This window comes from Amblyomma maculatum, chromosome 2 (genome assembly GCF_055883805.1).
Source record: "Amblyomma maculatum isolate TAMU_Amacu chromosome 2, ASM5588380v1, whole genome shotgun sequence".
NCBI classification, from domain to species: Eukaryota; Metazoa; Arthropoda; class Arachnida; order Ixodida; family Ixodidae; genus Amblyomma; species Amblyomma maculatum.
This window is the reverse complement of record NC_139345.1, coordinates 106,708,238-106,736,099: the sequence shown is the minus strand read 5'-3', so window position 1 is coordinate 106,736,099 and position 27,862 is coordinate 106,708,238. Positions and strand designations below refer to the sequence as shown.

At 42.9% G+C, this 27,862-nt stretch overlaps 1 protein-coding gene across 8 annotated transcripts in view; it reads right to left on the bottom strand.

The window, feature by feature from the left end:
- Nhe3 (Na[+]/H[+] hydrogen exchanger 3) overlaps positions 1–19,705 on the bottom strand; it is a 62,848-nt gene extending 43,143 nt beyond the window's left edge. For all 8 annotated transcript variants that reach the window (XR_014705087.1, XR_014705088.1, XM_084594987.1 and 5 more), the window contains exons 1-10: positions 19,226–19,705; positions 11,950–12,179; positions 9,808–9,885; positions 9,476–9,552; positions 8,707–8,804; positions 7,185–7,290; positions 6,216–6,362; positions 5,551–5,651; positions 4,978–5,066; positions 2,309–2,422 (exon numbers count right to left, since the gene is read on the bottom strand). Coding sequence is in view for 6 of the 8 variants with exons in the window: in XM_084594987.1 (XP_084451113.1) it covers positions 2,309–2,422; positions 4,978–5,066; positions 5,551–5,651; positions 6,216–6,362; positions 7,185–7,290; positions 8,707–8,804; positions 9,476–9,552; positions 9,808–9,885; positions 11,950–12,179; positions 19,226–19,472 (1,287 nt within the window). In the remaining 2 variants the exon portion in view is untranslated. The remainder of the gene's footprint in view (positions 1–2,308; positions 2,423–4,977; positions 5,067–5,550; positions 5,652–6,215; positions 6,363–7,184; positions 7,291–8,706; positions 8,805–9,475; positions 9,553–9,807; positions 9,886–11,949; positions 12,180–19,225) is intronic.
- Positions 19,706–27,862: the final 8,157 nt, after the last annotated feature.

Here is a 27,862-nt window from a genome sequence, read left to right as displayed (position 1 = left end):
GGGGGGGGGAATTGAGGGATGTATGGCCCCGAAACAGTGACAGGTTTCTTTCCCAACACAATGGTTTCTCTTTCCTGTCTATTCCATTACTGCCTTAAACGCACGCTTTCACAACGTAAAAGTAGCATAAGGGGTGTTTTACCTAAGAGTATTAGCAATTCTTAAAAACAGGCTTTGAGTTAGGACACTTTCTTTGGCTTTTTTGCACACAAATGCGTAACTCCCTGGCTTTTCTAAGAGCATGCTCTAACTATTTATTTATTTATTTAGAACATACTGCAGGCCTACAGTAGGCCCAAGCAGGAGGGGCGAATACATAATATATGCAAAAAGAACAGGATTAGCAAAATTGAAAAATGTTAAATACAAGTTTTAACACAAAAATACAACAATAAATACAAGGCTCATATGCAAAATACAAAAAGTAAACGTAGAAATAAATGGCTCTCAAATTAAATGCTGTGACGAAAACATTGAGTCAAAAGAATCAGCTCTGGTTAAAAGATCTGGCGGACACCTGTTCCACTCCTCAATGGTGCGTGGAAAAAATGAGTATTTAAAGGCGTTAATCCTAGCACAGTAAGAGTTTAATGATTGTGCATGATGATTTCGTGTTTGGCGCGTAGTGGCGCGTAAGACTTAAATAGTGCAAAGAAAGCACTATTTAAGTCTTTTCCGGGAATTTAACATCTTTTATCCTGGTATAAGAGCCCATATTTATGCCTACTAGCGCATACAGCAAAAGATACCTTGCAAGCAAGTAGTCTTGGTAGCATGTCTTCAGGTATTCTGTTGCCCGTTAACGTTTTCCCTGAGGCAATTTCTCCCTTACTTTCTGGATTTCTCGCATCATGTGCAGCGTTGGAACACACAATTCTCTCTTGATATGTTAGCATTCCACTTTTTAGCTATTTTTAAAGTTTGCAATAAATTTTGCACGTGCGTGTAAAAAATTAACCATTGGCATTTTTCTTCAGAAAACCAACCAGTCGACTTTGTTGAAACTATGTCATGCTATTTGGGACAAACATTACTTGTTTTCTATCAAAATCATGGATGTCAATTTTAAGAGATAGCATTGCCAGTGGTCATACGCGTCAGAATACAGCTCGCAACAGGTTAACAAGCCTGCTGGTTAACTAATATCGCATAGTGGTTACCTTTTTAACTATTAATGTTACGCTCTCTACTGAGAGGCTTGAACGCCACCATAAGCAATATCCATGTTAGATCTTAGATTTTTGAAAATGAACACCTCGTCACCTGTGCAAAAGAAAGAATTTTAGGGCCATAACGGAATGAAGCAATACTGAGCGACCACAAGCAACACTAGCGACCACTACAGGCCCACGTCACACGGTGACGTGCCTATCCCGTTGTCTCTTTGTAGCATCAGAATGGGAGTTAGAAGTGGGTGAGCAGGTTCCCCCAAAATTCATCGCGCTGGAGTAGCAACAATAATGACACTTTCAATACTTTAACACCTGGTACAGGTATGATTTGCAATGGGCTACAAATGCCTCACCAACTGAAGAACCTAACAGTAATGTTTAAACAGTTAACTATATTACTTCATCAGTCTGCTAGTGAAAACGTCTCACTTGTACTCAAATACACATGACCGCCGTGATTGCTATGATGGAGAAAGCTTTCTTGTAACTCAAAATTTAGATTTGAGCAAAACACACTGTATATGAAAGCATGCAAAAGCCTCTTACCTCTACAGACAGACACTAATCTGTCAGCCTAAGGCAGTCTCCTTACAATAGTGTGAGCGGTTAGTTTACATTACGGTGCCTTTGAATCCCCATGAACTTTCTAATGAGTAGTGCAAGCAGATGCCATTTGGCTTAGAAACGCTTACCGATCAAACACATTCATGCATTGGTACTAGATAAGAAGCCAAAATAGCATAACATAAAGTCAAATTGAGTTGTGCCCTTAAGAAAGCATGCTCTTCATCTGACACGTGCCTTCTTGGCCAGCTTCAAAAGTATGCACAAGCTCATTGCATAAAGTTTTACTTAGGATGCTATATACCACATTCCTCATAACAAGTTCACACTAAACAACACTAGAATAGATAAAAGTATTCATTTTATGATGCCCAAATACAAATAATATTTGTATTCAGGAAAATCACTAGTATGTATGCTAACTCCGATTACAGAATGAAAGATACCTACTAAAGTGATCAGCATGACAAGAAGTGAGTGACAGTGTTTTTCTTCAGAAATCTGGGAACTCTCTTAAACATAGGTAAAACTCTTCAGGAGAAAATAAATTTTTCTGAAGCAAGAAAGGATACAAAGGCAACCATGATGAAGCCGGCATCCCATCTGTGTTTTTTGTATGTGAACATTGAGACTCCAATGTAGCTGAAGATAAAATTTTCTGCTAGAAAGTTTAACAACTCGAAGAGCTGTAAAGTGGAAGAGAGAGAGAAAAAAAAGAAGCATATCACATCATCACCAGCAAATTAAAGTAAGGAGGGCAGCTTCTGTTAATTCAGCAAATCAATACATGCAAAATCAATTTTGAACCAAAGGATGCACTCAAAACTTCCAGTGAATTAAGCATTATCTGCTCGAAACATCTTGTGATGCCTATCAATGCTGCTGCCCAGATGTGGCTCTATGAAGACAACCTTGAAAGAAATACTGAGGTACCCAACAAAGCATGGATGACATAACCCCCACATGCAAACATCCATTCCACAAGCAGTACGTCAACTGTAACTGCTGTGCACTACCTACAAGCAATGTGTGCAACCAAGTGGACGCTTCTACCCATCTGCCAGTGTATGCATGTGGCAGTCAGCACAGTTGCACTGCACCCCATTTACAGTTTGTTTATCCCCCAATAAAGTTCCCGCAGGTTGGGATGAAAATCTGTGTAAACACCTTTACTACTGCTGGTAGTACTTGTCAGAGGTTCAGCCTAGTACAAATAAACCTCTAGTACAAGATCTAAGCTGTATACAATTAGCTTGATCGTCCACAGAAAAGAAATAGAGGGCACGAGCACCTGTCAGAACTCTTACATATAGTTGCACTAAAGGAACAAATAAATGCTAAACTAACAGAAGCCGGCTCCATTTGCAATGTCCAAAAGCATGGCAGTACGCAGAAGAGCAGAAAACCTTCAAGATGAAAATGGTAAAGCGCACCAAGGCGTAATAGACCAAACGCTATCACAAAGCAGAAAGCTAAACAAATAATTTTCAGCAGTCGAAATTTGAGCTTTAAAGCCACATCTACCAGGCGTTTCACGGAAGCTCAGAATAACAGCTTGTGTCGTAGTGTGCGCCTGTGGTGTGTTTCTCTCTACATGTTTGTCTATGTTGCACCGCAGTTCTGGGTGTTTCACGGAAGCTCACCGCTATTTTATATACGCGGAATTTTTTAGTGCGACGAAGGCTTCTGCGGAACAGTAATGCCGGTGACAGTGGATGCCAGAAAGCAGATGAATAATCTTAACTAATAAGCTGTTTAACTAATTTCTAATAATTAAACCTTTAACTATTGCACTTAGGTGCCTGCCCGCCATTAGAGATTTGTAACCAGCCAATAGTAACAACCATATCAATTCTTATAATTTTGAAAATAATATTACCTTTAATGAAGTGGCTTAAAATATCTTGGCTGTCAACAGAAAAGATGTATGCTATCGTAAAGTCAGCATCCAAAGCAATGACCCCAGCGATGTCAATCTGTGGCACAGGTACCATGCCATCTACTCTGCACCACCTGCACAACGGTATTCACCACTGCTCGCTGCTTCCACCCATGTGTAACGAGAAGGTTATGCAATACTTGTGCCTCGAGAGACGTTCATAGCGAGCATTACTTTGTACATGGCTTTTCAGAAGTGCTCATCTTTTGGCGAAAGATGGCCAAACTTTGTTACCCTGCAGCTCCGAGAGTAATCGAGTTTTAAAGATTCCAAAAGCTAATAATTCTATTATTGATGGCAGGCAGCAAATCTCTTAACTGCAATCAGGTGCATAACTGTGATGGCTAAAATTAGTTAGCCAACTTACTAGTTAACATAACTCGCATGATTTCTGATGCCCCCCCGAACTGGTACTATTGTGCCTCACACGCCTTTTCATACCTCAGAAAGCCTATCATTAAAAACTGATGGCACCCTTCCTTGTAACACCTGGTTTTACTAATTTGTTAAGATGTTTCTTCAAGTTCCTTAATAACCACTTCACTGCCTTTATGTCAAATACATTTAACAAGTCTCTGAGATGCAAAACTGGGAACCTTTTCATAGCAAGCAAGCTGGCCTAAAATCTCCCAATAGAAGTACAATGATATCTGACTATCAACCGCAGGCTCCCATCAAAGTGTCTTTTATCAGCACTAAGGCTCTGTTGACAAAAGCATAGCACAAAGCCATATCCATGCACCACTTTCTGCTTGCCCAAGTTATCGACTCGTCTTCTCTTGACCTATTCCAGAAGGTTACAATGCATTCGTCAACCCATGCACAAGCTACAGGCGCACGGAGAATGTATGGAATGTACACTGACACAAATCGTAATTTAATTACATCAACCAAAACCCACATCTTTATGTCTGCCTACATGAGTCAGGTAATGTGTTCCATTTTTCCTACTCATGTTTCCACTCAGTACAATAAATGACATCTTTGCAAAACGTGCATGTTTGGCTTATGCTCAGTCTTTCAAAGTAAAACAAATTAGTGCTACTAAAGCTAAGTGATAAGGAATTTAACTATGTATATCTTGTCTAGCATAAAATGCAAATGCCAATGTTTTTCAAAGCTAAGCTGAAGAGGCAAACAATATTCAAAATAAGCAGCACTATGAGGGTGCATTGCGTGGATTTACTGCAGTGTAAACCCAATTCACAAGTGCAGGCTTTGGCTTTAAACCATGATTACCTGTCAAAATGAACAACAATGAAAACCCAAACATATCTGAGGAGCTAGAAGGTGTGAACAAACCTGTTTTGTCCGCAACCGAGATTCTATCGACAGGTTGTTGTAGGTATAATGAGCTTGACAGATTCCACAAAAGAGCACAGCCACAATACCTGGGAAATTAAACCACATAAAAGATAGTCAGCGGCCACACACAGGCTAGCAAAACAATAGGCAAAGCCCCTGCCAAATCGAAATAATGCAAGCGTAGCCATTCACTCCCGACACAACACATTTGCAATAGAAATGTAACTGCTCATATTTAAAAAAACACAAACAAATAAACAAAGCAGTTTTATGCTGCATAAAAGTATTACACTACGCACTGGCTGAAGTTGCCCTGAACAACCGAAAAAGCCCTAAAAGGATAGTCTAAAATGAAGGTGATATATTCAATAGAACAGTAATGCATCAAGTAGTCTCACTGTAAGATAATTTAAAGAAAGAAAAATGAAGCAACTCTCCATGCTGCATCACTGCTACACAAAATTTGTGCTATTCAATTGACAGCCAACGAAGAGACTACGAAATTGACTGCAAGAGTAATGACACCACAATTGCTGATAGTACAGTAATTGGAGCCAACTTGCAGCTCACCTGTTAAGTCAAGTGCTTCAGCGATGAGAAAAGAGGTATATGACATAAGCACAAAGAGACAGCTCTCCAGCAGTGGAAAGTCACAGAGCTTTGTGAACTTAGTGATGTGAGGTTCAGTCAAGGAATCACAGGAAGAGCAAACCGCAGCACTAGTCTGACTACTACCCAATAAAATCAGACACACACAGGACTTTCTCTAAACAGCTACACCAATTATGCACCAACGACCGCAAGGCCACAGTGATAAGCTAGCCGTAAACTACCTCCCCAATATGTGCAATGCCATTTGTCGAAAAAAAAGATAAGTAAAATATAAAACTTATCAAAATGTCTTAGGCCTGTTGTCAACTCCTTGTACTAACAGAAAAACTGGGAGAAAACTTTTTGAAAACTCATGACACATCCTTCAGTCAGATTAAACCTTCATACTTCCAGTAAGAACTGAGAAATTAAGACAAATAAGCTAACAGCACTGCTGTTTGCACTATTTGCAAAATTGTACTATTGCTAAAGAAGGGCTGCAAAATATTCAGTGTCTTTCATGCTGATAATACCAGCAGACTAAGGAGATCATGCTTTTACGCTAGTTACCTGTAGAACTTTCAGCAAGTGGCATGCTTTTGCATGACAGCTATCTACATTGATGAAGCAAAAAGCAAGAAAAGGATATGAGTGCTGTGACACATCCAGTCACGGATCCAATCATGAAGGAGCACAGGAAAATGTAGACAAAATTCCCAAATGCCTTGAAAGCCGCAGCCACTTCGAACTCTTTCCCTTCGTTATTGTTCTCCTCATAGCTTGATATTGCGCTGAAAACAAATCGCAGGGTGTATTTAGGTTTTGCACAAAAGAGACTTCGTTTCATTTGTCACATATAAGAGGTTATAACCCACAAGCAAATATATAGTCTATGTAAAGCAAAAATTAAGGCAGCCCTGCACCAAGTTTAGTCAAAGCTTCTTTTTGCCTCTTTAACCATCCATTTTGGCTCTGCATTTCCAACTAGCTGAAAACTGCAAGGCTAAGGCAGGCAAAGTATGGGCAATGCTTCTGCAGCCCAGTCAGTTACATGTTATCACCACAATCTTAATCAATAGAACAAAGAATTCGGCCAATAATGGTGACTCGTCTTCAGGGGCATAATGTATGCCTTCCCAATGCAACAATAACCTCAAAGGATGAAATATGAGTAGTAAAGGATGAGAGGAAAGTGCGAGCTTATCAAAAATTTTCACAAGTGTTAAATCACATCTTCCATATAAACAATAAAAAAAATGAAGTAAATTAAGTATAACCTGTCCAAAAGAGCTTTCATACTTTTAAGATTGCCACAACAGTTGTGCAGAACTGCAGACTTAAGGAGTTCATACACAGTTGTAGCTAACTGCACAAAGCAAGCACCTCAAAAAATATCAGTGAGTTTTCCTTTTAACTGCAAGAAAATAAAACGATTACATTACTCATACTTGGTTAAAAGGTATGAGGCACACCTATGAAACTGCACAGAATGCAAAAAGCAGCTACATAAAGTTCCGAATAATGCGGGTAAAAGGTGAATGTTCAAACTGAAGTAAGCCCAGTACGAATGCTCAGCATTAAACACAATGAACAAAAAGAAAACCTGGACTCACGAGACTAGGCCAATGGCCACTGCATCGTTCAGAATGCTCTCCCCAAATACCAGAGCATAGAGATTCACGTCAACATGGAGGTCATGAAAAATGGCCAACACCGTCACTGCAAGGACAATGTCGCAAACTACTGAGAGCACCTCCTGCATGGAAGAACTGGCAGCAAGAGAACTCAAACAAGGAAAAAGTTGCAAGCAACATTCATGCGAGTGTACCAGCCATGTGGCAACAAAAAAAATTAAAATTATAAACCTTTCTTAAATCTTCACTGTTGAAGAAAAATTCAGCATGTTTCGATGTTTAAATGGTTACTACTGGTTAGCAATGAACATTCCACAGTTTTAAAGCTACTGTGCTTTGGAAAACTCCACACTTGACTAGATTTTTGCTTTAACTATCACCAGTATATTCCAAATACTGTAATGCCAATGAAACAGTGTTGCTACTCTGACGAATATTTCTCTGTTTTAATAGCGAACATATTTTGTGATTGCATCTACAGCATTAATACATTGGTTGGAAAGTTCTTTCACAACCAAAACAAAGTTTTATTGCATACATATACCCAGTTCCTAGCTAAAAGGCTAGCGCATGTAACAAGGACACAGACATAGAAAAAGACAAGACTAGCGCTAAGAGAGCACTCGTCCTGTCTTTTTCTGTCTGTGGCCTTGTTACGTGTGCAAGGCTTTTAAATTAATGATGACACACCGACTAGCCCAGCTTTCTGCCAGTTCATAGCCCTTGCCGACCATGACACTGGACTACTGCAAGGCCCCTCTCCTCTAAACAAGCCACTCCCAAAATGAATGAAAAAACCACAGGGCTTATTCCAAAGCAGCAAACAGCGCCACATATGAAATGCTTATTTGGAACACAAAGGCATACTTTTGCTTTAGACTGAGGTTACACTATTTTGTGCACAGTATTTACTTCTTGGGCAACACTGCAGTAAGTAGCTGTATGTGCTCTGAGCAGTACCGTTGTTATAAATGCCCGGTAACTTTCTGCTACGAAACGTACCGCAAAAATGATAAAAGAACCTCTCGCCAAAAATGAACTTCACTTGATTATGAGAAAATTCTAAAAACCGATTTCATTAGCCGTGTCAAATATTACAGCAACCACCAGAAGCTTGACTAAAATAATTACTATGCTAAAACAATTACCATGGCTTTATGTGCATATGTATTATCAGCATTAAGTAAGATCCCAAAAGGGCTGCAGTGAAAAAAGAAAAAAAAAGCTGAAAGTAGTTAAAAATAAATTGAATACAGGCAGCGTCGATTAACGCCTCTATGCAGTTATATATTCACGCAGCTCAAGTGGATTTCAAGTGCTGAAATATTGAGTCTCCCTTGGCAAAAAAAAACAACAAATGCAGTGTTTTTAACTGCCCTCTTTGCATTTCATTTTATGCTGAGGATACATGCACATGTGAAAGTGTGTGTGCACGAGTGTAAGTATCAGCATTCATGTAAAATCGGAAGGGTACAACTGAGATATAGAATGCTTCACTTGCCAGGGTCAGTAGCTGAGATGATGGCACCAAAGTAGAGACAGTTATTAAATGTGAACTCCAAATGTGGCATGAGCAGCAGGAATGCATACAGGATAACCCTAGAAGGCAAATTCGAGGAAAATTTCAGAAAAGCATTAGGCACAACCAGGACCGCCTATTAAAGGTGCACCTAAAAATGATAATGAGACCATGTCTTAACATCGTATGAATATAAATGTAGCTCGAGTTAGGTAGTGTTCAGCCCGACTCTTGAAAGTATGAAACTTCTAAAATATACGTATTTAAACAGAGGTCGACACACATACTTAAAAGAATGGATAAACTTTTGGATGGGCATTTTTTTATTCTGTCATAAGCTAAGAATACTTGAGATGTTTTACTTAAATGCTCTCGCTCTTATATCTCAATCTTAGTTCCCAACCCTATTTTAACCCTTTTCGGATACACCTCGTAGCAAAAACTACCTTCAAGAAAAAAAGATAATGAAGAGAAAGTGTGGTACACACTTCTACCAGATCTAGATTAGATCTTAGCTAATTATCAAGTATGCCACTTCTTTACATGCAGCCCTATTACTTTTTCACTCTTTGGTGACATTGCTGTAGTTACTTTGCTTCTTTCATACTTCTACACACTTATGGTACTGACCTGCCGCTGGTTGGCACCGCAAATACTGCCGCATTGTGTTGCGCCTAAAACAATGTGCTTAGCATAATGACCCTGCCAGAAAAGGTGCTATAGTGGATGCAGGAAAAATCTTGTAACTTACCCCACCACAAAGCAAGATATTGTTGTTCCAACGAAGGCGTAAGTCATTATAGTGCCCAAGTTTCTGAAGAAGAATTTCTGGAAGAAAAAAAAAGCAACTTTTTCTCACCAGCTTTTACAGCAGTTACATAGGAGCAGCAAAGTTTCAATGAGAGAGCTGTAGTCATAGAAACAAGCTCACCCCTAAAAAATCTAGATGGCTGGTATAACACATAACGTGGACACCTGCTGCATTTTTTTATTTTTTAGAACATTACAACACTATATGCTGCCAGCCAGAACATACTGTTCACATTGCTGGAGACCATGAAATACTTAAGAGGTGGTACTTACTCTCTTCAAGCTGTAGCCAGCGTTAAAAATAATAGGTGGAAGGATAATGTTGAAAAATATCTCCGGATCAAATGTTGCCTGCAACAGAGCAAATGAAAAACACTTCAATTATAGTTAGAAACCTTCAGCTGATGTTGCAAACACATAAAAACTGCATCTCTAATAGAAAACCACAACTACAGCAAATAGCATGTGTGACCAGAGAAACATACACAAAGAGACATAAAAAAAGTAGTATAACCTTTTTTTTGTACAGAGCTGCGATTAAAAAAGGATTAAGGAGGGGGGGGGGGGGGGGGGGGAATTTTGTTTAATCAATGAAATTGATGATCAGATTTAAAAATCTCGCCATGTACATTTTAAAGGAAACTACAGTAAATGTAAGCCTCACAATAAGCTTTCACATAATGCTACTCATTGTGCACATATGGTGGCGCCTGTTATCAATGCAAGTCTGCATGCAGCTAATTTAACGACTAAAACACATTTAGTGGCAAACATTAACTATGCAGCTGCTCAAAAATTGTACTTTCCCTTTTTCTCTATCACCCATACAAAGTTCAAAGGCCCCCTAAAGTATGCTGAGGAGTTTCTAACAAAGATAACACAAGTACAACTTATGACAGGAGTTAACAGCTATTGTGCAGAGCAAATAGATATAAGAGACCCTTTTTTTTTTTCTTCAAACAAATGGCCTCTTAAAAAGCCTGAGATATTCTGTATGAAGGGAACAAAATGTAGCGCACCAAGACAAGGACAGAGAAAGAAAACACACACAGCTAGGTCAAACGGGCAGATGCCTCAATGATAGGCTTCGTGAGCATGGCCGGGATGTCAGTAACAGGTGTGGTAAAGGTTTGTCGGCTCATTGCCGTGTTTGCAATTGTATTCCTCTCCTCAAAAAAAGTATGGTTTTTAAAAGTGCACAAAAACCGGTTAACGCGTGAAATAGTTGAAGCTGAATGGATTACTCTTTTGAAAGATGATTGTATTAGTAACCCTTCTGTCGCATTGTTGCCAAAGGAGATTGCGTATCTGAGTGACATGACTTGCTAGCGCATGTTCTTTGGCGAATGTGATACGCGGTGGTATAAAACCATGCTTTCTTCCTTGAATAAACATTAGTTGGAAGTTAGCGCTGTGTGTGTCTTCTTTCTCTGTCCTTGTCTTGGTGCACTACATTTTGTTCCCTTCGATCATGTACCAACAAGCCCAAGTATCTACCCTTCTATATTCTGTTTCCTTACCCCTCTCTCCCCTCCACCCCACTAAATAAAAATGAATAGGTATATAATCTGCATTACCAGCAGAACTAGAAATAGCTTGAATACTATGAATGAGTTATTTTTGTTAAAATTTTATTCACCTCAGCGTTGCATAAAAATGATGTTTCCACAGTGCAGCAGCAAAATATCCTTCACTACTACTTCCACTGACAAACACTCAACGATGCTTGCACACTAGTAGTAACTCAACAGTATACAAGCATCGCTCACGTTTAATTACCATATTGTGCAACAGTTTCCATAAAGGAGAGCAGAGACAAGAAAAGTGGCCTTCTACTCAGCCTTTCCTGATGGAATTTCAAACGTTTCGCACCCAACGAGAGGGGGTAAATGGCTCTCTCTAGTAGGGTGCACATGGGGGGGGGTTCTACTATTTGCACAATGCATTTGTGGGTGTCTCAGTACTCAAAAATTTCGAGGACACATAAAAAATTGCGTTTCCTACGGTAATTTTTCACAGGGGTAAGGGGAAAGAGAACCACCTCTCAGCCTCCTAAATCCGCCTTTTTCACAAGGCCGCTCTGCGCATGCGCGCCTCTCCCCTGGTTGAAAACAAACCATCAACCCCAGCTGCACATACACAGTTCTTGGCCTCCGAGATCGGCGCAGCCGTAGCTGATCTCGGAGGCCATGTGTGGTTAGTATTCGCAACAGGTGAATGTGATAGATGGTGGTAGCTGTCAAGAACACACACCGTAATTTCGCTGGCACCAAGGACGTTTTCAACCAATAGCAGACGAAGTTTCAACTACTCCTAGCGGGCACCACAATTTGTGAAAAAGGCGGATTTGCCAATGGCTAGGGCACTTGCACCCATGAAAAGTCAGCCCACCGAGCTTGTTACAGTCATACTCACTTTTTGGTTTAGTTTCTTGCTTTCAACATCAGTGACCTCGCCTTGAAAGGTATAAGCATATGTCCTGTTCTCCTTGCGCCCCAGATCAGTCTTGGCTACCTCAAGAAGTGCAAACACATTGTCTGGCGGGACGGCATCGCTGTAGTTGCTGCCTTGCACGGGCAGCACACGGACGTGAGACATTTCAGTCTCCTCACTTGCATACCGCACTATTGCTCCTACTATGAGTCCTGCAATCAATCAAATTAAACATCATATTCTACAAAAGCAAATGAAATAGACAAGAAAGCAGAGCTGCATTTGGCAACCTAGAGTGAAAAATGCCCACAGATTTCACCAACAAGAAGACTCGACTAAAAGTATGACAACACCTCAAAACCAGAAAAGACACCCGACGTTAGCCGCTGCTGTATGTACAAGCAAAACCACAAAAAAAAGACCCTGCTGAAAAGAGGGCAATGGAAAGTATCCAAAACCACACTTATGCAGCCTGTAAAATGATGGCGGTACTGAACAAAGATAAGACACACATAAGACAGATGAATGCTGATGACTATCAGCAAATTTGATTTGATTTCCAAAAGCAAGCTGGTGTAAATATGAAATGGTCGCTTTTGAAAATAATAGAAAGGTGGTGCTTCACGCCCATTTTCTCGAGTCTGTCCTGCACTTATATCACCCTCTTGTGCTATTTAACGTTTAATTCATAATGAAACAAAAATCCTGAATCAAACTCCTAACCAAAGGAAAACTGACGACTTTAAAAAATTAACGCCATCGCAGTAGGCCACTTCTGGGATAGACTGATCCCCATAAATTACTTGCACAACCCTGAACCTGGCAAAAACCCGTTGGTTTGAGCCAAAAATGCTAGGCGCCTGCATACTGAGCAATATCAGTCAATGCTAAAGAGCCCAAGATGATCCAAATTATCCGGTCTCCACTAGGCCATCCCTCACAGCCTGACTCATACAAGGAACATTAAACCCCACCGATCTTTCAACACAAATCAACTATTTTGTCGGAACCATTTAATCAGTTGTTTTACAGAGCTAGTGTTTATTTTTCATATGCAATAAAAGAAAGTTTTGTCTCACAAATGGGACTTCAGGTGGCCATAATAATGTGCAAAGCTTAAAAAGAAAGCTCTAGCATGCTTAAACAGCAGCAAACTCATACTTCATTATTTCACATGTAATTAGTGTGGCTAGAGGGCAAGCAAAAAGAAAACTAGCATAGTCACTAAAGTCTGTGGCAAACCTCAAGGCATTAAATTTAACTGGTGAACAATATTAGACAGAGCTTTGTGTCACTGACAACAAATATTCCCACCTCAAGAGTTATACAGTCTTATCTTTGCTCAAGTGCAGCAAGCCCTGACATATTTCTTCTTTACTTTGAGAACTTTCAGTTGAACCTTGTTTCTAAACTTTGTTTTTATTAACGCAACTTGCAAACGAAACAAACTGTCATTAAACATTTGAACAGGGAAAAGTCCATATTGATGGTGACTTCTTCAAAAATAAAAGTGCCGGAACCAGCAATATATCCACATGCCTGAGATCAGCAAGCCTATACTCGTTGACAAGTTTTTCCGCGATTGAACGTATATTCACGGTTAATGAATATCATGTGCTACATACGTTATCGAAACAAGCGCATTGCAAAAGCGCAGAGAAACCGACCGGCAGATGCAGCAGAAGACGCAGACGTAAACTTCGAGCGATTCCTGGCAGATGGCGCAAAGATCTCGTTTGCACTAGGGTGCCTCGATACCCTAGTTTGCACTAGAGTTACTGTATATGCTACCAAAGAGGTAGCATATACAGTAACTCTAGTTTGCACGGCTCAAGTGTGTGTGCACTAGTGCGTTGGGTGTTTCTGCTTTCCTTTCTTTTTTCTTTACTGTTTTCTTAGGTTTTCAGCTGGAACACCATCAAGGTGTCTACTCGTTATAATGGGACTGGCCACTAGACCATCATCACAGTGTAGTGTACAGATTTTAAAAAGCCCTACACCAACGTTCCACAAGCCTATATTGTAGTAGAATGTTCATGTAAAACATCAGCATTTCCGTAATGATATATTCCAGAGAATGATCAGAGAAATTTATCAAAAGACTATAATATTCTGCTGCGCAGTGAGCAGGTGCGTCTTGGCTCTGTAGCTTTGGCTGCATAGCCACAAAAACTTGTACAGGAGTATAGGTACTAACAAGAGACAAATTTAAAACTGAGCCCAAACTATTAAAGATGCAAATATCAAATGTGAATATTTCAGAATGCCTGCATCATCCATCACATTTCCTATAGTTTTTGCATCTATGGCATTCTATGATAGTTTTGATCAGACATTAGGATGAGGCAGCATACTTCAGTTGCCGCCATATACGCATCAGAAACTAGATATTTCATTTTCTCCAATAGTGGCTGTTGTTTTAAGACTGCAAAGCACAGAGTATATGTCCTATTATTATCAGCAGCTATAACTTGTTGATAACTTCAAACATAAAGCTAACAGCAGAGTATGCAATACATGCCCTTAAGCAAGGTCAATAGAATAAAATAGTATATTCAAGCTATACAGGGATGCCAGACCAATACACTACACAGTACTTTGAACTGTGTGGGTCAGGGTGCAGTAGTAAGATACCTGCACAAATAACATATTCTCATTCCATGTGCTCCAGAGAGCTTCGCTGTTCTAGTTCAGTGGCATCGACACATCCAATGTATGTGCCATGTGCTCTTGCCCATTACAAGCCTTCATAAATTCAGGTGTCATATTTGTATGTGTGTGCCTAAAAGGAAAACCATTGGGCAAAAGTATTCAAAATGTGGTCAAGTGATACACCTCAAGCTTCAACTTTCTACAAAAGAGTGAAATTTTCCATTTTGGAGTTGAATAGGCACTTAAGCCCCTATCACAAAACACTTTTCATCATCATCGGGTCAATGCTTATTAACCTCAATGCAGATCAAAAGATTGTTATACCCACGTCACAGCAGCAGCTTCGATCTTAATTGAACTTGATCTACATAGAGTCTTTCAAGCACGACTTAAGCACCAGGTGCTACAAGGACATTTTCAATGCTCTGTTGACATACTTTTGTTGGTCGTGCAAGAATATTCAGTTGAAACATTAGCTGACAAACTTGAAAACAGCATCTTTGTGTCCACTGGTGATAGAGCAGGGTACTAAGATTTATAATAACTAATATTCCTTTGTAACAGTGCATTAAAATATTATATCATGCCTTTAAATTAAATGTATGTTAACACCTGCATTTTATATTTCATTAACGTTCCTCCTTCTCATCAGATGACCAAAGTAGCTGAGCTTTAACTTTAGAATTTGACCTTCCAATGAGCAGTCAGGGTTTATGGTTGACAATATCCACTGATTTGATCTTCTGGCAGTCCAAGGAACTCTCACGAGTCTTCGCCAGCACCACAATTCAAACGCGTCAATTCTTCGGCGGTCAGCCTTTTTCACAGTCCAACTCTCGCATCCATACATCACAACTGGAAAGACCATAGCACGAGTTATACGGATCTTGGTTGGCAGACTAATGTCTCTACTCTTTACTAGGCGGTCAAGGCTAACCATTGCTCTCTTTCCCAGAAGCAGGCGTCTCCTAATTTCATGGCTGCAGTCTCCTTCCGAGGTAATCTTAGAGCCCAAGAACAGAAAATCTGTCACAGCTTCCACTTCTTGTCCATTGATGCTCCAGGACTTGATAGGGCAAGACGCCATGATCTCTGTCTTTTTAACGTTCAGTTTAAGCCCAAACTTCTCACTCTTCTTGTACGCGCATCAGAAGTCTCTTGAGTTCCGCTTCACTTTCTGCCATTAAAGTGGTATCATCCGCATATCTAAGGTTGTTGATGCGTCCAGACCAGCCTTCCTCATGATGCACTCTGCATATAGGTTAAATAGGCAGGGCGACAGTATGCAGCCTTGCCTCACTCCTTTCTCGATCGGAAACCAATCAGTAAGACCATGCCCAGTTCTGGCTGTGGCCTCTTGCCCTTCATACAGGTTCCTGAGGAGACAGATCAGGTGAATTGGAACTCCCATCTCTTGGAGAGCTTGCCACAATCTGTTGTGATCTACGCAGTCAAACGCTTTCACATAGTCAATAAAGCAGAAGTAGATGGGTTTCTGGAACTCTCTTGCTTTTTCCATGATCCAGCGAAGGTTGCCATTTGGTCTCTAGTTCCTCTGCCCTTGCGAAACCCAGCTTGCACGTCCGGAAGCTCCCGATCCACATACTGCTGCAGCCTACCTTGGAGGATTTTCAACATCACCTTGCTAGCATGCGAAATAAGCGCGATCGTGCGGTAGTTGGAACAATCTTTGGCACTGCCTTTCTTTGGAATGGGGATGTAAACTGACCTCCTCCAATCCTGTGGCCACTGCAGGGTTGTCCAAATCTTCTGGCATAATGTATGCAGAATGTTAATAGCGTCATGGTTGAGGTTTTGAAGCAACTCAGCTGGAATGCCATCAATTCCGCTAGCTTTGTTCTTAGCAAGGCTGGCTAAGGCCCATTCAACTTCATTCTTCAGGATGCCCGGCTCGAGATCAGTAATCCCAACCGTCTTATGTTGGGTTTGCACATTCGGGTCCTTCTTGTACAGTTCTGTGTATTCCTGCCACCTCTTCTTTATCTCTGAGGCTTCAGTGAGGTCCTTGCCTCGTTTGCCCTTTATAACGCCCAGCTTAGCACAGAAGCTTCTTTTGATATCTTTGATTGTCTTATACAGAGCTCTTCAGAGTCCTCAGCTGCTTGGCACTGTATGTTCAGCAAGGCATTCTTATCTCTCCTTGCTATTTTCTGAAAATCCGCATTGAGAACCTTGTATCTTTCTCTTTCCACCATTGCTTTTGCCATCCTCCTTTCCTCAGCTATTTGCAAAGCCTCTTCAGATAACCAGTTTGCTTTCTTGCATTTCTTTTGCTTTGGAACTACCTTCGTAGCAACTTCTTGTATTATATCACGAACATCAGTCCACATCAGGGTCGCCGGAGAAGGGGTAGGCAGCGAACGCGATGGTTAGATGGCATCCTCGAGGCACTGCAGATGAAGTTATGTGATGTTAGGAAGATAGTGAGAGACCGGAAAGCGTGGAGTGACATGGTCCATAGGGTCACGAAGAGTCGGACACGACTGAACTGAACTGAACGTTCCTTACCTCTTGAAGCTCAGTGCAGGCAAGCGTGTCAAGGCCCACTTGCGATTCTGCTTAAGACCTTCAAGCACATTCGAAGAATCGTAATCAAGCCACGCAGGATCCAGCTCGATTACACTTGAAAGTGGCCATGTGACAACCTGCAATCTGCACTGAGTTTGATAAGCACTGATACTCAATGAATGACATTTGAAAGTGATGTGATGGAGGTATTACATGGCCACTTTCAAGCACAATCCAAAGCCGGTGTTAACACCGTCATATACTCTGACCAAGTTTTAGCAAAGAAAGGAAACACTAATGGAATAAAAACACAAATATGATTGGATAAATTGATTTAAATGCATGACAGATTTTCAATGCATTCTTCCTACTTATACAAAGTATTACTTAAATATAATCTCAGCACCCTGCCCTACCACTGGTGCACACAAAGAAGGCACTGCCAGCGTCTTCTCACATGGCTGGAGTCGAGTATAAGTCGACAAAAAAAAAAATAGGTTTGAAGAGTCACAACTTTCTCAGTGATACAAAGTGCACGAAGCACGGCTGAAGTATCAGATGAAATCTATGATACCGATTGAGTTCAATTAGGCTCAAAAGTGCCAGTGTGACAGTCTCCGTGTATAACAGTGATCCTGCATGGAGTTTTGATAGACATTCAAATGCGCACGGTAACTACAAGCAGTGCTTAAAGTCTGGCTCCATCGGAGGGGGTCTAGCGGTTTAAGCACAGGTGGAATGGGAAATAAAGAGGGAGAGACAAAGCGACTGTTGGCCTGCTTTGCAGATAGTTTTTACAAAGCAGGGAAAATTTCTCGTTCTCGGGTTTTAGAAATTATGTAATGGTTCTTATTAAACTTACTGCAAAATAGCTAAAACAACAGAGATGAAATGATCTGACAACCACTGACAAGAATAAACGATGGCAGCATACTTCGTTTTCACGCAGTCCTTCTGAGCGCGGACCCCCCCTTTCCGTGACCCCCCTGACTACAAGCAGTTAAATCAACCAGTGGGTGCAGTTCTATTGGGCAAAGTATAGAGGTCCAATAAGCAATATGGCATGGCATATCCATCACGTCGTTTGCATATGCAACTTCCACCGGAAAAAAAAAAATATGTAAAAAATATATACACTGACTAGACACAGGGTGAACAGTTTACATTATGTATGCACATTTTGAACGCAGTCACAATAAGCTCCGTCATAGACGATGCATGGGCCCGCATGTAACTGTATATTGATGCGGACAGCCGAGGCGTCCGTGCGAGTTTACACACGTGTACTATGCGCATACATCCTGTGCCCCTTGCTCCACATCTAACGTCAGCATACGCGAGGAGAAGCCAGCTGCGAATTTGACTTCGAGGCGACGCGACCTGTTGCCTACTGACAGTCCTCTTGTCGGCTTCAATTAACCACCTTAGAAGTCAAGGATGTGCTGAAAGTAGTCAGCTGCTGACGCAGCATCGCAAGGGGCTCACTGAAGCCGACTGCTAAAGCACTAAAAGCGCGCGTGCAGTTTTTGAGCTTCATCTGTTTTACAGTTCACCGGCACAGGTTGATGATCCCAGTTCGCTACCGATGACATCGCGTCCTTACGAGTACGGTCTTATGGGATATATGGGCGCTAAGGCAGAGGGGCGTGTGAATATTCTGCGCACTGCTTACCGTTAATTTATACGCCCGATGCGAAAGCCGGCGAGACGAGTGCTCGATAACGAAAAGAGAATGTCGCGCGCGCTTTTCAATGCAGTGTGTACACACCGGCAGAGATGCGACGCATGAAGCTCTTTTATCTGCGAGTCTCAAGGGGCGCAGAGATCAGAACGCAACGCAAGCAGCAATAGAAAGACAAGAATGCGCAGTGCAGGCGCCAAACCACGCAAAGTAATGAAAACGGAAAATAAAAGCGGACGTGCGATTACTACGTCAACAGGTTTCTGGTGCAACGACTAGCATGATCGACCGGGAGGTTGCGCCGATGTTACTAATTGCCGGCTTAAGAAAGGGCGCCACAGCAGTGTGCCGCCCACTTGAGCAAACACTTGAGCACACGGTCACAAAAACACTCACCAAATATGATGGCTAGCCCGGTTTCATGAAGAAACCGGGCACGACGTCGTTTGAAGAGCCAAATGATGCACACCGTTAGGATGAGCAGAAAAGTGTAGACCAGGATGTTCACCGTGTCAACCCTGTGAATGCTGTGAGCCTTCTCGTCCATTTTAACGTCCATCGGAGCGCTGGCTCGACACACGGTCACCAGAAAGGCCACAAACGCTGCGACGAGCGTGCATATTTTCTGCTCGCTGACGGCCATGTTTGTGTTTTACTTTGCGGCGGCGTATTTGCCCGTTGACAGAAATTTTGACGCTATCACAGAATGTTGAGCGATCCTGTTATAATCAGCCAGACACTTGCTCACTCCAATTTTCCACGGCGTTCTTCGTTGCACCGCGGCGGAGCACCGACCGCATTCTTCCAGCAGCACCAACTCGTTGCAACAACAGATCAATGACGAATGGAATACTTCCCCACGCAACCGCCCATGGCGAAGCGCGATCATATGTGTCCAGCTCCGCACAAAATAATAAAATTATTAATATTTTTAAAATAACTACAATAACAAATTTTAAACAATAAAAATATGCGTATATTTTTGATAGGCACGATTATTTTATTACTTAAACTTTAGTTATTTGCTGCGAAGTGGCTTTATGGCCCATGCCCAAATTTGTAGTCGATTGCATGGGACGTAACAACTGTCTAACGTTCGCGCGTTGAACCTTCTTGGAGTCGTTGCTGAAGCTGCTGAATTCGTCCATTACACACCAGGTTGGTGGAAAACTTCCTTGAACAATCATTTACTGGCGCGATCTGCTAAATGCCTTCATTCCATAACGATGTCTTCTGCTACCAATGGAGAAGTTGCGCAGGGGCTTAGCCTGTGATTATGGTTTCGGTGTTGCAGCAGCGAACAGCTCATTACATTTACAGCTGTTTTCATAAGTCATATTTCGAATATCTAGGCGCTCTGTATTTATATCCGATGTTGGCGGAGTTAATCGTTTGCAGTTCATCATATGCTCTCGCCTGGGCGTGTCAAGTGGGCGAAGCGGCGCATACGCGGTAACATGAGCGCTCAATGATGTGGGCTCTGCGCGTAAACGATAATCGCGCCCATCAAAGGCATCGTCGCTTAGTATTTGAACTTTTAGGAGGCATCAAGTGTCTCTTCTGTGTGAAACTTGAGTAACTTCTAATATATTATACGGCGGGAAACTCTTTTCAAATAGTGAGCGCCAACCTCTTCCAAGTTTGAATGGTGAAAGTCTCATTGGTGCGTGTTGCGTTTTCTTTGTATTCGCATTTCGTTTCTTGATTTGGGTTTATTTGGTGCTCTGGAAGTGTTTAAACGACGGCCATGTCTGACAGATGTGAGTCATAGCGTCGATGTTTAACGCAAGCCTTGCAAACCGAGGCAGCGCCGCGCGCGCTTACTTGACCTTCTACGGCCGGACGTCCTACACACCGACTGCGCGCTTCTCCCTACGCCGGTCTCGCGCTCATATCCGTACGTACCTTCCTGGCGGCTGCTGTTCCCATTTCGCTCTCTCTCGTACACAAACACCTTTTCACCCTTCTAGTGCCGTTAGACGACTTCACGATCGAGAAACGCGCGAATTGATGAGTCACATCAGAGACCTTGCGCGCGTTAGCGTGGTTTCGCATTTTACGTGAAAGAGCGCATCCACCGCATGTAGTACGGCGTTGCGCTGGATACACGTTAGATATACGACGTATATGGCATGCGCACCGATATGCGCGTATGCATAAAACACCATCGCATGACCTCAATCCTCTATCCTCATGTTAACCAAGCCGACGGACACCGGTAGCTTGAGCATCGACAAAAACGGAAGTGTTGCTCTGCATGCAGAACGACGCATATCCTACATGAGCCGCTGCTCTACTTTTCTGGATGAAGCGGCGTCCTTGTCGCGAGGGGTCTGGTTCACTGGCCGCGGAGAAGTTTTGTGTTTTTTGTTGTGATCCATGCAGGCCGTCTCGAGGCGCAGCTCGTTGCTTTACACGCATCCGCCCCCGCTCCTTCGAGGCCTTGGACACTGTTCAAGAACATAAATAGCGCGCGCGGGAGTTCCGGCACAGGTCACGTCTTCCGGTCTTGGCTGCGCGCATATGACACTTTGACTCTACGCCACTAGTAGCAGTTGTCGATAGAACGCGCAGTTTTCTTCGGCAGCGGTTAGTATACTCGCACAGCTTGCACGTGCGTGTTCTGCATAAAAGTATCCATGTGTTTATGCAGCCTCATGGGTTACGAGCTCTTATAATTTAACGTGCGTTATTCCGTGTAAATCAGGGCGAGGTTGAATGCAGCCGCCTGGTGCAAGCAACGGATGATGCCATCGATGGCGATGATGGTATGATTATAGACCGTAATGGTGAGGAACAGAATCCCCACATAAAGCGCAGAGTGAAGCGGCAAGCCAATGCATGCATGGAAGTGTCGGGCACAAATGTACGGCAGCAGAGCGACAATTAACGTGTCGCCATCTTCACAAATTACGTTTGCACGAGACCTGCATTTTAAATGCGGTGCAACCTTATAAGGAAAATAGTCGATTTATTTTCTCTATTTTTTCTTCCGCGATTTTTCTGGGGTGTTTTAAACGAAACGTATACAGCCCGTTCGGTCGAAAAGGCGTTGCCGTCAAACGTGTTCGTATCAAGCTTATTACGCAAACGTTATTTTGTACAGCGTTCAAGGTGACGCCATACCATTTCGTTTCTTATTTAACATCCATCTGATAGTCAAGTTTGGAGGCCAGCCTCAACCTTGACTCCAAAATAACATCTGTGCTTGCAGCGGTATATATGCCGTTCATTGTAAGTGTAGGTACCGCAATATAGTGCAAGTGCGGTATGAAGGCTTGGCTGCTCCTGGCCCTACGGGGCTGGGAATGGTAGTAGTGCTCGCCTGCCACCGGCGGTTGTACCTGTTGTAGGCCGTCATTGCATTCGCCACCGCTTCAGTAGCGGACGACGGCTATTTCGACGCGTCTTTCTCTCTCCCTCTTCTTTTTTTTTTTTTCTCTATTTTCTCCTCTGTCCGCACGAGACAGCGTAGGTAGCTCAGTTACAGAGCCAGTAGCAGGGCCGTGCATTTCCATTTCCTTCTTCCTAAGTCACAAAAAAAAAGGGGGGGGGGGGGGGGACGGAAGGAAGGACGGGCAGGCTCAAGCCTATGCGAAGTTTATAGTGCGATATGTACTTGAAACTTTCCATACTCGTTTATTTGCTGCAGCATTTAAAATTTTACTGTATTGCGCCCTAATTATTGCACAGTTGAGGCGGGGGATCTATTGTTCCCTCCTGCCGCTAGTGCGTGACAGGGCATGGACCAGCGTTGCCTCACTCGGCAATGCCTCTTTTCGAGAGTTTTCCCACTTGCTAGGAATTTGCCGGGCCCCGCAGTATGCACACTTCTCTTGAACGTATACCGCTACTGCAGACTCGTTTCGCCAGAGTGTGGCTGAAGGCACGAATTCGTAATCGCTGCTCTATTCAAATACACGGCGACTCCTGTGTGCCGCACCTACGCACCATATTCAGGATCGTAAAAGACGACGGACGAGAATTTCGCACGGTCTGCATAAATAATGCGCCCTCGATTCCCTTCCCTGACAGCCGTGAAGTCGGCCATCTGCGTGCGTGATGTCAATCAAGCAAGACGTGCCGGTCACCGTCACGCATTCCGCTTCCGCGTGCACGCTGTTATAAAAACCCTGACCATCAGCTTCCCCAGTCTCGGTTCTGTAGGCATGCTTCGCCATTAGCGGGGAGTGAGAACGGAATAGTAATAGACGTATGTTATAGCTGTAGCAACGGCCGACAACGCCAGATTTTCTGAAAAACGGGGCCTTTATTGCTGTCGCGTTACGATGTAATATTATGCAAATTTTGTACCTTTTGTAACTTCATGCGCATAATTTGTGCATTCTTTCATTACTATACCGTTGTTAAAGAATACTTTATCATTACTCTTTCTGAAGTGTCAATGCGCCTCAAATATTAGGTGAGGCACCTGGCCGCGCCCCAACTGGGATCGATTTCTTTCAATCCTCTATCCGAAATTAGTTAAACTTCCTAGCTAACATGATTATTCTTTTCTTTTTTTCTTATATCCGCCGACGCTGCATTATTGCATCGCAGAAACTACCTTTATACCTCGAAAAACGAGATGCGCGCGCGTGCGTGCGTGCGTGCGTGTGTGTGCGTGCGTGCGTGTGCGTGCGTGTGTGTGTGTGTGTGTGTGTGTGTGTGTGTGTGTGTGTGTGTGTGTGTGTGTGTGTGTGTGTGTGTGTGTGTGTGTGTGTGTGTGTGTGTGTGTGTGTGTGTGTGTGTGTGTGTGTGTGTGTGTGTGTGTGTGTGTGTGTGTGTGTGTGTGCCGAACTTAGCTGAAACACCTTGTATTTATTTTTAATTCCTTCTTTATGCGACCGCAACTGTACTCCTTAAGTTTTACTCCTGCAGCATATTTACCACCCCTGAATTAAACTCCCGCTTCGTATAACATTTGACACCCTGTATTTGTTATGTGTAGTGCGCATAGTAGCTCCTGTTTTCGCATGAAGCTAAATGGGTCACTACATGACCCATTGAGCTGTGGGACCCACTGAGTTGGGTTGTTCGGGTCAGACAATTTTTGGGCTATAACCTCGCCACATTCTTGAATCACATTTGCTGCGAAGAAACATGATCAACGCATGTACTCACAACTGGCTTTAAACGGAGCTTGCTAAATATAAAGTTTTTCCGCGTCTGCTTGCCACAGAGAGAGCATACAACCACGTGCAAAAGTTACCCTAGAAACATCTTATCGTTTTTGCCGAGAAAAAGCCATATTCCGTTGTGTCACCAACGCCGGCGAAGCACGTACAGAAGACTGAATGTGCGCCATCACAGTGCTGACAATTACGGAGCTTCACGTGCCAAAACAACTTGACCTGTTTTGCAAGTTTGTTTGTTTGTTTTTGAATTTGCGTTCGTTGCACCGAAATGCAGCGAGCCCCTACGGTCACTCGGCGGCTCAACTGCCGAGCCACCGCGGCGAATTTAATAGATGGCTGGTCGCATAATCAATTAAAGGAGACATCTTGCAGTCTAAAAATTTAGATGCACGTCCGTTTAGCCGCGCCAAGTTTGACGCAACCGGTGGAACGCTTACCCAATTCGCTTTTGCACAAGTTACGGCTGCTGAGCGCAACTTCCGCGAGCCGGATCCCCGGCTGCACGTCAAAAGGCGGTGATAACGGAAACAAAGCTGCGCAACCTAAGTTCCCTCGCAAGAACCTCGCGTGCTGGCGGTTCGGGAGAAGCCGTCGCGCTCCTACGCCTCCTGGTTGGAGAACACGAAAGGCCACCGTATAGTTTCGAAACCGACTCGCAGTTGGTGCTTCCGATGTGGCCTTGCGTTTTAACGGGAAGCCAACGAACAGAATGCGTGGTTTTGCGCTGAGGTTAGTTTCGTAAAAGTTCAATTCACGGTACTAAAAAAAGAAAAGAAAAAGCTATTGCTTCGATGCCTTCACTCGCGGCCCCATATGGCACTGCAAGCCCTTCTAGGTGGCACTTAAACTTTACAACTATGTGTGTTACGTTGTTGATTTGGTCACATATGAATTGCACGTTCGTTATGTCATCTCCTTTCTAATTTTTTTTTTTTCATATATAAATGTCGAACGTGGTTGATGTAAAATTACCTAAATATTTAAACACCAGAAATGCGACATTCTCGAAACTGACAAAGCTTGCTCGACTGTTCAGGTGTGCCATTTGTGAAGGTACACAGCTTAACGCTTTGCAAGGCGGGCCAACAAATAGGGCGACTTTTGGGCGCCACCGATGCAGCAACAACTTTCATATATTCTCTTTCTGAGTTATCGCACCATGGAGATCAATACAAAGCAGGTGGCTTATACAACAAGGGCCTCAAGCGCGCCGCCCTCTGGCCTCCCAAACTTCAGCATTGTAAACGTGTCAGCTTCACTTGTCAATTTCACCGCCCGCCTGGTATTCCAACCGAAATTAATCTAAAGATATAGCATATAAAGACAGTACTCATTTTTTCATCATCATCATCAGCCTATACCCACTGCAGGTCGAAGGCCTCTTTCATATTTCTCCAATGTACCCGGTTCTGTGCTAGCTGCATCCACTTGACCCCTGCGAACTTCTTATTCTCATCCGCTCACCTCACTTTCTGCCGCCCCCTGCTACGCTTTCCTTCCCTTGGAATCCAGTTTGTTACCCTAAGCGACCATCGGTGATCCTCTCTTCGCACTGTGTCCTGCCCATTTCTTCTTGATTACCGCTAGAATGTCAGTAGCTTGAGTTATTTCTCTAACCCAATGTGGACACTTCCTATCTCTTAATGTTACCCTTACCATTTTTCGTTCCATGGCCCTCTGTGTCGTCCTCAACTTAAGTAGAACCCTCTTGGTTAGCCTCCACGTTTCAGCCCCATAGGTGAGTACAGGTAAGATGCAACCGTTGTATACTTTCCTCTTGAGCGATACCGGTAAGCTGCTAGTCATAATCTGCGAATGCTTGCCAAATGCGCTCCATATCAATCTTATTCTTCTTGTTATTTCCTTTTCATGGTCCGGATCTGCGGTTACTACCTGTTCTAAGTAAACATATTCGCCTACTACTTCCAGTGCTTCGCTACCTAACGTAAACGGCTGTTCCTTCCCGAAGATGTTGAACATTACCTTAGTCTTCTGCATATTTATTTTCAAGCCTACCTTTCTACTTTTCCTGTCTAGGTCATCAATCTTTATTTGCAGTTCATCCCCCGAGTTACTTAGCAAGGCAATGTCATTAGCAAATCGCAGATTACTGAGGTATTCTCCATCTACCCTTATCCCTAACTGCTCCCATTCGAAGTCTCTGAATGCTTCCTTTAAGCAAGCTGTGAATAGTACTGGGGACATCGTGTCTGCTTGCCTAACTCCTTTCTTTATAGGAATTTTGTTACTTTCTTTACTCAGAACTATGGTTGCTGTGCAGCCACTAAATATATCCTCCAGCACTTTCACGTACGGCTCGTCTACCCCCTGATTTCGCAATGCCTGCATCACCGCCGAGGTTTCTACTGAGTCAAATGCTTTTTCGTAATCAATGAATGCTATGTATAAGGGCTGGTTATATTCTGAGCATTTTTCTATCGCCTGGTTGACGGTATGGATATGATCGATAGTAGAGTACCGTTTCCGAAAACCTGCTTGATCCTTTGCTTGATTGCAGTCTAAGGTAGTTCTGATTCTATTAGCGATTACCTTAGTAAATACCTTATACGTAACAGACAATAAGCTGATTGGTCTGTGATTTTTAAGGTCCTTAGCGTCCCCTTTCTTATCAATGAGGATAATGTTTGCATTTTTCCATGGTTCCGGTACCGTCGATGACTCATTATTTGGGGGAGCGTAAAGAGGCAGGTTTCCCTTAATATGCGTGAACTTAGGACGGTCCCCAGCTGCATTTCTTCTTTTGAGTATAGTTTAGTTGTTCAGAGCTATCGTGCACTTCCAGTAGCTGTTTCCAAGCCATCCTGAACTGGCGCAAGAGGGGTACGTGCCGCCCCTTTCCTTTTTTCCTTTCTTTTCTCCTTTCCCATTTCTTTAGTGCATCCTATCTGAATCTCACAACTGCCCGTCTCTCATGGTTACTATAGCTAGCCATATTTTGGTGTGGCGTTTGCAAACGAAGCTTGCAGGGCTTTGGGGTCTCCGGAAAATTTGTGCCGCTGCGCTGCATCTTGCACTAAGAAGTACTGTACGGCGAGACAATGAATTCTCAATCTGCCATGGACATTGTGTTCGTCGCAGCGAACTTCATTCGTTAAAGAGCACCTAACCACCGCCAGGCCACTTGTGTATTACAACAGGTACAATTCGATCATAAGAAGGCTGTATACAATACAGACGTGTGCTATAGTTGGGCCCTGGAAAAGTGACAGATATTTTTTGGCCTGAGGGAGGAAATCGACAGCTCCTTGAAAGAGAAACAATAAACCAATCGCTGAGCGGGGAGATGCGATTAGGTTTCGGTCGTTTGCGTTTCACTCGGACATATGTGATCACCTCAACACCAACGCACAACTGTGGGAAAAAAAAAGTAAAGAAAGGGTGCAGTGAAAAGGAGCTAGGACGTTCTTTAATTTCCGGTCAAAATGCAACTCTGGCAGCGCTAGATCAGAATGAATAAGCTGGATCACTTTCCAGCTCTTCAGTTGCTAGGATACGTTGTCCAAGAATTTTAAATTCGCCTTCAAGACATCCGCAGCTTTTTCAAAACGTTAGCGATTCTCACTTTATTCTCTGCCTTGCAAGTCTGCGATACTGAGCTCGAGTCGCAAATGGCGCTTATTGAACTTCACTGAAGCAACATATTGAGACGGAAGTTTAAAACTTTCTTTAGGTAATGTCATTCTTCCAACGCGACAAGAATCATTGCCGCTGCCATGTTCGCGAGCATATACTTGTGCGAGTACATATTCCGCCCAAGGCCTAACGCCGAATGTTACTTCCTTTGTCACTGATAAGCGTCTAATGTCAAATCAGCATTGTGCATAGAACTGAAGGTTGATTCCTGCGCTTCAAAAATGAAACCTATTCTTCGTCG